At 39.9% G+C, this 11,705-nt stretch overlaps 1 protein-coding gene across 2 annotated transcripts; it reads left to right on the top strand.

The window, feature by feature from the left end:
* The first annotated feature begins 4,943 nt into the window (after positions 1-4,943).
* LOC128869476 (uncharacterized) lies at positions 4,944-10,627 on the top strand. Of its 2 annotated transcripts, XM_054112026.1 has the most exons (4): positions 4,944-8,813; positions 8,874-9,279; positions 9,340-9,566; positions 10,119-10,627. In XM_054112026.1, the coding sequence occupies exons 2-4, from the start codon at positions 9,167-9,169 to the stop codon at positions 10,277-10,279; spliced, it is 501 nt and encodes a 166-aa protein (XP_053968001.1). In that variant the 5' UTR covers positions 4,944-8,813; positions 8,874-9,166; the 3' UTR covers positions 10,280-10,627. The 2 variants fall into 2 exon arrangements, with proteins under 2 accessions (XP_053968001.1, XP_053968000.1); XM_054112025.1 differs by having other exon boundaries at positions 4,944-9,279.
* The last annotated feature ends 1,078 nt before the right edge of the window (positions 10,628-11,705 follow it).

Here is an 11,705-nt window from a genome sequence, read left to right as displayed (position 1 = left end):
TGCGTAGGTAGATGTACGTTTTTTGCTGCACAGAGGCGTGTGCGCAGTTTGGCTGCAACAAGGTAATGATCCGAGTCGATGTTGGGTCCTCGGATCGTGCGTACATCTAATACACTAGAAGCGTGTCTTCCATCTATCACAACATGATCGATCTGGTTTCGCGTTTTCCGATCAGGAGACAGCAAGGTAGCTTGGTGTATCTTTTTATGCTGGAATCTGGTGCTGCAGACTACCATGTTTCGGGCCCCGGCGAAGTCGATCAGCCTCTGTCCGTTACCGGATGTTTCGTTGTGCAGGCAGATTTTTCCGACTGTGGGACCAAAAATTCCCTCCTTGCCCACCCTGGCGTTGAAGTCGCCAAGCACGATTTTTATGTCGTGACGGGGGCAGCGCTCATAGGAACGTTCCAAGCGCTCATAGAAGGAATGTTTGGTCGCATCGTCCTTCTCTTCCGTCGGGGCGTGGACGCAAATTAGCGAGATGTTAAAAAATCGCGCTTTGATGCGGATTATTGCGAGACGCTCGCCCACCGGAGTGAACGACAGTACTTGGCGACGAAGTCTCTCTCCCACAACAAATCCGACACCGAATTTGCGCTCCTTTACATGGCAGCTGTAGTAGACGTCGCAAGGTCCTAAGGTTTTCTTACCTTGCCCCGTCCATCGCATCTCTTGGATGGCAGTGATGTCAGCCTTTACTCTCACGAGGACATCAACCAGCCGGGCAGAGGCACCTTCCCCATTAAGGGACCGGACATTCCAGGTGCATGCCCTCAAATCATATTCCTTATTTCGTTTGCAGGGGTCGTCATCAGTAAAGGCAGTTCTCATCCGAGGCTTTGCAATTCTTTTCATTGGGGGGGATTTTTAAGTGGCGGGTCCCAAACCCAGCGCACAACCAGCTATCCTGGAATGCTTCGCCTTCTCACGTTAGCTCATTCCCGAACGGGTGTTCGGAAGCTACCCAGAGGATACGTGGGCTAATCCCGGCCGTTGTGAGCTGCTTGAACCATATGTAGAAGAATCGTCCTTGCCACTCCCAAGTGAATGGCGATCAGTAACTTTCCCTACTTGCGTGGACTTCTACACATGGAACCATCCTATTACCCTTGAATTTTTCTAATGAAGCACCATTCATTTTAAATTTTCCAAGAATTTTTTTATCATTTCGCGTTTCTTTCCTTTTTCATTCGATTCCAACATTTGTTCATAGCCGAAAACATCGTTTGCAAACGCATTCATTTTCATATAGGATTGGTCAAGGGAAGCATCGCTCAATTGAATTGAAACATTATTTTCATTCGAATCATCGATTTCTGGCTGAGTTTCAATGTCCGGTTCATTTGAAATTTCTGTATTCGACTCGTTATTTGCCGTATTTGCGACAGCAGCAAAATTGTCATCGATTTTCGATTCTTCAAACACGCTTACACCTTCGGATTGTGTTTTCGTTTCGTGATAAACAATTTCCGTCTTTGACTCGTTGTTCGTTGAATTTTCATCTGAAACAACAATCACATTGTCCTCATCGATCTGAATTCCCATGTCTTCAAACACGCTCATATCGTTGGATGGTAAATCTATTATCCTTGGTCAACACACTTGTTGCTCTCACAAATGAACTGCACACAAAACACATTTATATATATATAGATATAATTGGCGTGTACACCCCCTTTTTGGGTGTTTGGCCGAGCTCCTCCTCCTATTTATGGTGTTCGTCTTGATACTGTCCCACAAATGGAGGGGCCTACAGTTTTAAGCTGACTCGGAACGGCAGATATTTTTTTGAGGAGCTTTTTCATGGGAGAAATACACTCGGAGGTTTGCCATTGCCTGCCGAGGGGCGACCGCTATTAGAAACATTTTTTTCTTTTTCTTTTTTAATTTGGTGTTTCACCGAGATTTGAACCTATGTTCTCTCTGTGAATTCCGAATGGTAGTCACGCACCAACCGATTCGGCTACGGCGGCCGCCTACATGTGCTTAATAACTATCCCGATTTCCAGATATGGCAGCTGGTATCTTCTGGAGAGTTCTGTCTCGCCATCTGTTGTGACGCCACCAAGGCGAATTCGTGTTTTGGTTATCGCATCACATTCGCTCACTATTGTTGCTAGCCCATTTGCAACAGTATTACGTATCATTCTTGTAAATTTTCCTAAGTATATATTATGTAATTATTATTATAAATATTAATTGTTTTGCAGGTACCCTAGCTTAAACTCTAAAACAAAAACAGTTATCTGTAATAAAATTTCAGAGAAAAGTTGATTGTGTAGCGCTTTTTAGAATTTCGTTTTCATTACAATTCATTTTATATTTCCATTTCCCGCAGTAAAAAATTGCGCCGTGCTCTTGCTTCATGTTGTGAAAGGATTTTATATGATGAAAATTCTAAAATGAGAGATTAAAAGATTTAGCGATGCAAAGCAAAATTGTAAGAGGAAATTTTGCTGCTTCCCTATATGACAGAGAAAGATTCGAATGAAATCAAGACAAAATTTGTAACTGAAGTTCAAATTGAAATTTGAAAAGGTCGAGCCAATGAGCACCAGGAGATTTAGTGGCTCCTAAAATACGGAAAAGTCCATTGTATTTAAAGCTCTGGAAAAAGGGTAGGTAGTCAAGGAGGGAAGGAGAAAAGTATCAGAGAGAGATAGGAAAGAAAAGAGACAGAGATAGAGATAATTAGTCCTGTGAGAACTTTCCAGATTCTTTGGCAAATCTGTAAATATCCTTCAGTTTTAGAGAACGAATATTACTCATTCTCATGACATCGGAACCCAAAACTCGTAGCCGTACTCTAGCAAATTCAGGACACTCACAGAGAAAGTGCTCAGTGCTATCCGCCTCTTCCAAGCATGACAGGCACATTGGGTCCTCAATGATTCCAATGGAGGTCATATGCTGACCCCATGAGTTGTGTCCTGTGATGATACCGACCATCAACCGAACCTCTTTCCTTCCAACTTTTAGTAGACAGTTTGAAAGTTTTCTGTTCGGACTTATCACAAAACAGCGTTCTAGACCGGACCAACGCTCTTTATGTAGATCGCCTACATAATCGCGGATCCAATTCATGACTCTTGCGGAACTGATTCCGATTATTGGCTCTGGCCCTTGTGGGAGAATCGCTGATTCACGGTTGGTCAAGTCATCGGCAATTTCGTTTCCTTGAACACCGGAGTGTCCTGGAACCCATATATGTAAGTACATGCTTATTTTGTCTTGCAACAGGATTAAGCTTCTTCTTACATTGTTGAACAATCTTTGAGGTTTGCTTCGCGTTCTCCAGGGCCTTCAGTGCAGCCTGACTATCACTGAAAACTCCAATCTGTTTCCCGCTCCATCTCCTCTCGATTATCCATTCGGCTACTTTCAGGATGGCAAAAACTTCCCCCATAGCATAGTGATACTTATTACTATCGTTTAAGTACCATCCGGCTCCAGACCGTATTTCATTCTTGGACCCATCGGTAAAGAAAATATCCGTCAAACCTCCCTGAATGCATTCTGGATTGCACCATTGCTCACGCAATGGAAATCTGACATCAAATTTCCTTCCAAATGAAACTGTGTGTATCAGGTCGTCTTCAGGTGCCAAAAACAGTGGATACTGCTCAGATAGCAACTTAAAGATTTCTCTGTGTCCCGAAGTTCCATCTTCGTGCCAGAAACCATATTTATGGAGTCTACACATTGCTTTTATTGTTTCCTGTTTTATCTTAAGATCCAGGGGGAGCAAATCAAGCATAGCATTTAGGGCATCACCAGAGGTTGTACTCATGGCACCCGTGATGCATAAATTTACACTTCTTTGCAGCCTGTATAGTTCCCAAATTGTCGACTTAACCATGCTCCGTGGCCACCAGACCACAGAGGCGTAAGTGACGACTGGTCTGATAAGTGCCGTGTATATCCATAGGACCACAGCTGGTTTCAGACCCCAGGTTTTGCCAAAGGCTCTACGGCATTGCTGAAAAATCTTCAATGCACGATTCACCTTCAGTGAAACGTGTGTCTCCCAAGTCAGCTTCTTATCCAAGATTACTCCTAGATATTTAACTTCATCGGAAAGACAAGGTGTCACACCTTTCAGTGTTGAAAGACTAAGTACATCCAATTTTCGTTTTCTCGTAAACAAGAGTAAGGGTGTTTTGCTCGGATTAACGGAAAGACCTTTTCTCAGGCACCAGTCATCGATTTTGTCCAGAATCCTCTGCCCTTTCGTGCAAATCCTCGTTAGGGATTTATCCGATGTTAGCGCACAGACATCGTCCGCTTATGCTTGGACAAGAAAACCGAGTTCCTGCATCTCCACTAGTAGAGAGTCTACGACAAATCACCGCAGCAGCGGAGAAAAAACACCCCCTTGGCCCTGACGGGTAACAGCCTCTCAGAGAGCATTATATTCAGTTTACAATGGTTTGATTAACTCCGTGTCATTCGGCAGATGAACATATTGAGCCGTAAGTGGCATTATCAAAAGCCCCCTTAATGTCCACGAACACGCCCATTGTAAAACTGATTCGCATGACTTTCCACTCTGCTAAGCCTGTTGATTTCTACTAAGTGGACTTCTCGGCAATACCCCCACTCGAATATGTTTCTCCACCACTCGTTCTAGACTTTTCAACATGAACGATGTCAAACTGATTGGTCTAAAACTTTTTGCTAGGGAATAGTCATCTTTTCCTGGTTTCGGAATAAATACTACTCTTACGCTTCGCCATTGGGATGGTATATAACGAAATTCAAGACAGGCTGTGAAGATCCTTTTCAGAGCCTCAATCAGCCTGTCTCCTCCTTTTTTAAGCATTGCTGGATATATTCCGTCAAGTCCAGGGGACTTAAAGTTCTCAAAGGAACACAAGGAAAACCTTATCGATTCCCTTGTCACTATCCGACTAGCAATATACCAGCTGTACCTAGAGGTTCCATCGTTTCTACCGTTATTGTTCATGCCACTCTCAACTTCAGAGAGAGTTCTACTACCCGGAAAATGGGTTTCGAGTAGAGCATTGAACGTTTCCGATTTGGAAATGGTGTATGAACCATCAGGTTTTCGAATGGAATCCAGCCTTACTGAGCGGTCTAGATGTAAGAAGTTTTCTGGATCGTACACGAAGCTTCGACAGTTTAGGGTTCCACCAAGGAACCCCTGTCTACTTTGCATGAGTGGGCACTATTCCTCAAAGCAATTGATTAATGTACCTTCTAATTATTCAGGTTTGGTGATCACTCTGTTACAAGCTCACCATACCTGTCCAAGTCCACATTTCGAGGATTTCTACCAGAAGGCATTGATATGGTATCAATTCCCAGTCGGAATTCGATAAGACGATGATCAGAAAGAGAGTCCTCTTTCGAAACTCGCCATCGGCTTATTGGATTTCCAACTGACCTATTGGTAAGTGTTAAATCAATCCCGTCTTGTCGCCTTTTGGTCACAAAAGTTGGTTTGTTACCAGTGTTTTGAATGACCAATTCAGATGACAGATGACCGTACACGAAGCTTCGACAGTTTAGGGTTCCACCAAGGAACCCCTGTCTACTTTGCCTGAGTGGGCACAGTTCCTCAAAGCAATTGATTAATGTACCTTCTAATTTCTCAGTAGCATCTTCAATCATTTCTATTGATTTGAGTTTTTTCAGGCTTGGTAATCGCTCTGTTAGAAGCTCACCATACCTGTCCCAGTCCACATTTCGAGGACTCCTACCAGAAGGCATTGATATTGTATCAATTCCCAGTCGGAATTCGATAAGACGATGATCAGAAAGAGAGTCCTCTTTCAAAACTCGCCATCGGTTGACTTGATTTCCAACTGACCTATTGGTAAGTGTTAAGTCAATCACCTCTTGTCTCCTTTTGGTCACAAAAGTTGGTTTGTTACCAGTGTTTTGAATTACCAAATCAGATGACAGGATAAAATCCAGTAACTTGAGACCTCTGGGGTTACATTTGCTGCTTCCCTATACAATTTTCTGTGTATTTGCATCACAGCCCACTATTAGCCCCAGATTATTGGATTCTGCATACTTGACTACTTCTCTTAATTCCCTCGAAACAGGTGGCTGTAAAGAGTCGTAGGGTAGGTAGGCCGAAACTATGATAGCTTCGACACTGTTCCCACTCTTCCAGTACTTTATTTTTGCAACAACGATATCCCCGGATCATAGCTCTTTTAAAATCGTGTGTTCGATCAACCTCGGCACGATAATAGGTGCTCGCGGTCTCACATTCCTTCATAATGAAGCATTTGTCCCCAAGACATAGCAGTTAGACCGCAGATCCGCTTGTGGCATACCCATTGTTCTTGTATTAGTATTATGTGTGAGCTTGTTTGCAGTTTTGCATGCCTACGGCACAGGAGAGCCGTAGACGTGATACTGAGTATATTTACGCTTTGTCCTCCACCTTATCCTGGACACGAAAATGAATTCACCCCAGATGTAAGTGAGGACGGCACCCGTACCTCGATTTAAGCACCTTGAGAGACCCAAGATCGGTATTCAGTACCAGGTGGGAGCTCGCCTAGCCTTTCTTTCCTACTCTCAACAAGAATGAACTTGCTGTTTTCGCAGGCTGGAATTTTTGCTATCTCTTTTTCCAGTTATTCTCGGGAAAAGCATTGGGACAGTGCACCTTTACGATGCCGTCCATAGCTTTCCAAAGATAGCTGTTGCCCTTTGTACAGTAGACCGTCTTGTTTGCCGGTATGTATCTCTACCGTCATTGCCGTTGTTGCCATTCTCGCGAATGATTCGCCAGACGTTGACGGAAGAGTGTCATTCGACATTTGAGATCCCGTAGCCTTTGCCTTGTCAGGTATAGGTTTGTCTGCCGTGGATTGGGTCGAGGATGCAGGCATTCCCGATGTCCGTCTCTCGACTTTCCTCTTCTTTGCCTTTCTCCTCTTCCCGGTCGTTGAAACAGACCCCGTTTCGTTTCCGGAAATCCTGTGTTCTGCCACTTGAGCTTGAGTACTTACCTTAGCTAATGCTTCGGTTCTCTTCGCCTTCTGTTTTCTTCGTTTGATCTCCCTTGCATATAGACCAACAGGAATCTCCAATAACTTCAGTCTTTTCACCGGTATTTACCTGACTTGCACCAGGATTGACCGTTGTCAAAGACTTACTCGGTACCAGAGATTCTTCTGAGTCTACAGAGAGATTGTCCGCCATCTTCACATCCTCCACAACTTGTTCAGTTGCTTCGGATCGTTTCGACGACGGTGTATCGCTCACACTCACTCGGCTCCCCATTGGGTAAGTAATAGTAAGTAATAACCGAGCAACAATCTCGAACAAAAATTATTTTGTATGTGCCAGTATTGGCACCCTATTTCCACTCAAATAGGCTGTCCGTCTCCTTTTTACATAAAGTAAGGAGTATCGTGTCGAGTTATAAAGGGCCTAATGTCGGCTTTGCTCGAATACACAAAAGGCTTCTCGAAATACGAACAGTGGGCAAAAATTGTTGAATTTTGATACAAATTATTTCCTTAGTGTTGTAGACTATGCAGAATCCTTGATATTCGGGTTTGTGTTTTTTGGTTTTTCACAGCTTTTATATTTCCGATAAAATTAAGTCTAAAATGAGGGCATGTTTTTTGGAGCATTTCAATAATCCAAATATGTCCATATTTTGGAAACCAAAATTATTTATTTGTGCCCGCTCAGACGACACTGTGCGACGCAGCCAAGCAAGTTCTGCGCCGGCGCAAATAGCAGGCGATTTGCTAAAAACGCTCGAATTTGTTGTTTTTAAACAAAATGTATATTTAAACACAGACACACTAGAGACAAAAAAAAATCAGTTTCAATTTTCATTTTTTTTAAGTTAATATCTAACTTCACGGCTACATTACTTATTTCGTACATTTTCTATTAATTGGATAATCCCATACGTGAAGACATATCTTAATTAAAAATGTATCTTATTTATTCTATACTTTTAATAGTACAAAGTGTCGAAAGCGTAACCATGTTTTAAGCTAATGACAGCTTAAGTATACACTATTAATGCTGAAAACAGTGAACGACGTAAACGCAGTCCCCTGGCAGCTGTTACGATCAAACTAATATTACGTTTCCACCAAAAGCAAACACCGTGTTTGCAGGAGTTGTGTTTGGGAGAACTGTCAACTGTTTCCACCAGAAGTTTGGGAGAAATTGTGTTTGAACTGTCTTTTGTTGACATTGTGAAATAAAAATTATAAAAATTGATAAAATTATAAAATGGTGCATAAAATTCAATTTGTTATGTTGATTTTATCATTTTATTTTAAAATAATTGATAGTGAGTTGGTCACATATTATTTAAAAAAAAGGTTAAGGGAAAATAAAATAATTTTAAGCGTTACTGCCAATTTAATGCGTTCGCAAAGTGTATGGTCTTTGGTATGGTAAACAGATTTATCATACATTATTTGTGTATAATGTACATGTATATTTTAGGAACATTCCAGTACCTTTTGGGAAGTAGACTGCCAGAGTAATGGGGACAAGTTTTTCAAAGATAATTTCCGAATGGAAAGATCCTGCTTTGAAAAATTGTGCAGCAAACTTGAAAAAATAGCCAAAAGAAAAACGAACTATCGAAACCCGATTTCACTAAAAAAGCGCGTGGCAATTGCTCTGTATGCACTAGGATCTTCTAGTGAATACAGATCAATTGGACATTTGTTTGGAGTAGGCAAAGCAACTGTTTGCAAAATACTCATCGAGTTTTGCAATGAAGTTGGGACATCTTTGGCTCCAATATATTTGAAAAATTTTCCACTGACAAGGGCGCAAATTGAGCAATAGGTAGGTTTATAAGTAATGCGATAAAAATAACGTTTAATCAAAAGCATCTTTATTATACAGATGGATGTCATATTGAAATTCATCCAAGAAAGGAAGAAGCCATTGATTACTACAACTACAAAGGGTGGTATTCCGTAGTACTATTGGCTTTGGTAGACGCAAAATATAGATTTGTTTATATACATTGCGGCAGTCCTGGAAGATGCAACGACTCCGGAATTTTTGAAAAATCATCGCTAAAGCGCGAGTTGCAAAGTTGTGCACTTCTTGATGAATTGAGCTTGCTGTATGGATCCACAAAAATACCAGTCCATATTATAGGGGACTCTGCTTTTCGTCTCTCTCAGCATTTAATGAAGCCATATCCGCATAGTGTGACCAATACACCCGAACCAAAAAAATTCAACTATAGATTGTCTAAGTGCCGGCGTGTTGTGGAAAATGCTTTTGGCCATTTAAAAGCCCGGTAAATACAACTTAGAGATTCTAATATTTTTAAAAATTGGTAATACAGGTTCTATTTTAGATTTAGGAGAATTGGAAAAGGCGTGGATAACCACATCAAAAATGTAAACACAGTTATTTCATGTGCATGTGTTTTACATAATTTTTTGATTGCTGAGAAGGATTTAATTTTGGAAAATTGGCGAGTGGAAATGCATCGCGATTCCAGGCGCAATATTCAATACGGCACCAATGCAGTTGACCGATCTGAAGGAGAATCGATAAGAAATGCGTTAAAGGAATATTTCAGTGAGTAATATAACTTTTTTGATCTAGATTCTCCCGTATGTTTTATTAAATTAACCATAATTTATTGGTTAAAAAGGTTATTTGGTTTAAACAATTTTATCTTCAAACCAAATATTTATTTAAATATTTCGACCTACAAAAGCCACAAAGAGTCCAATTGATTGAATTTGAAAAACAACTTTTCACCAGAACAATAAAATTTCTAATACATAATTTTATAAAATAACATTTTATTCATTTTTGAAAAAAGATAGTAGTAGGCACATAGTGCAACTTTAAAAGGCACAATTCATTAAAACTTAAATATCATTTCACATATTAATTTTTAAGCACTTTCACAAACAATATTTCAAAGGATTTATAATTATAAGTTTTACTTAATTAATTTCTCTCCAAGAAACTAACCACACTTTTTGTCAATAACTCAATAGCAGCAACCTTTTTTTTTCTCGATTTCAATTAACTCAGCAGTTAATTTATTGTTTTCCGTCATACAAGATTTAATAGTTTCGTTTAATTCACTTACTTTCGCATTTTTTGTTTTTGCTGCAGGTGCGGAAGCTTCGTTCAGTGCTGGAGACGATGGTGGCGAAAATGAAAACGAAGCAGACGGAGCAGCTGAAAATGAGGAGCATGAAGGTGATATCGGCGAATTTGGTGGAGCTGGCGAAGCAACCGAATCAGGCATGCCTACATATATAAATAGAAATTAACATTATACAATTAGATGTAAATACAAATAAAATTACATATATAAATAAAAGAAATACCTGTTATACTATCAACAACGACCGCATCAACATTATTTACTCTATCCCTTCCTATTATTTGATGAACCCTCCGATAGTGCTTCCAAGAAACAGGAGAACATCCTGTCCCCTGCTCTGCTTTGCATTTTCTGCAAAGGAAATTTTGAGGCTGTAACAAAATTACTTTAATGAAATAATATATTATATGCCTTACCTATATTTCATTGTGAAATTGTGAATTTTATATTTAACGTCAACTGGACGGACCTCATGTCCAAGCACTCCCAGCGACTGAGCCATCTCCGCATATATGTGTGAGTTCTTGCGTGGACCTCGCAATTCAGCTGCCTTCTCACCCCATATATCTAGGAATGCTTCGTCCGCGGAAGGAAGCCAAATAGTTTTAGATTTTTTAATGTTTTCCATTAAAATCAAGTTGATTCAGTATTCCTGAGGAAAGATTGAAGACTTATTTGTCCAGCTTAATATTATATTAATAAAATTAGATGTAAATACAAATAAAATTACATATATAAATAAAAGAAATACCTGTTATACTATCCGCAACGAGTTGATTCAGTATTCCTGAGGAAAGATTGAAGACTTATTTGGCCAGCTTAATATTATATTAATAAAATTAGATGTAAATACAAATAAAATTACATATATAAATAAAAGAAATACCTGTTATACTATCCGCAACGAGTTGATTCAGTATTCCTGAGGAAAGATTGTAGACTTATTTGGCCAGCTTAAGAGCTAAAACGCCAACTCCAAATCAAGAACTTTAATTTTATATTTTGCGCGCACCACTTACGCTTACCACAAGAAAAATATTAAACGTCAATCAAATGTCATATTGACAAATTGCAATCATTGTTGCCATGTTTCGATAAGAATGCAATAATAAATGAGGAAAATGAGCAACATTGCCACCACTTAATAATTAAATTAGATGCAAACCCAACAAAACACGCTTTGAAAAGTGGGCTTAGGTATGGGGTTGTGTTTTAATTTTGTATGGGATTTGACAGGTGTTTTGTTTGGTGTTTGCGCTAAGAACACGATAGCGGCAGAGAACCCAAACTCCGGCTGCGGTGGAAACGTAATATAATAAGAACCCCATGTAAATGAAAAACTCCTTCCTTCCGTATCGTACTATCGTAGATTTTATTTCATGATATTTAAACATTTCGAAATCATTTACAAAATAAACTAAGAAATATTATAATTTTTATTCAAATGACTTAAAAACACTGTTGAATAATGTTAATCACTACATATTATAAAACAAAGTCGCTTTTTCTGTCCCTATGTCCCCTTGAATGCTTAAATCTTTAAAACTACGCAACGGATTTTGATGCGGTTTTTGTTTAAAGATAGATTGATT

Source organism: Anastrepha ludens, chromosome X, assembly GCF_028408465.1.
Source record: "Anastrepha ludens isolate Willacy chromosome X, idAnaLude1.1, whole genome shotgun sequence".
In the NCBI taxonomy this organism is placed as follows: Eukaryota; Metazoa; Arthropoda; class Insecta; order Diptera; family Tephritidae; genus Anastrepha; species Anastrepha ludens.
This window is presented reverse-complemented; position numbering and strand designations above follow the sequence as displayed.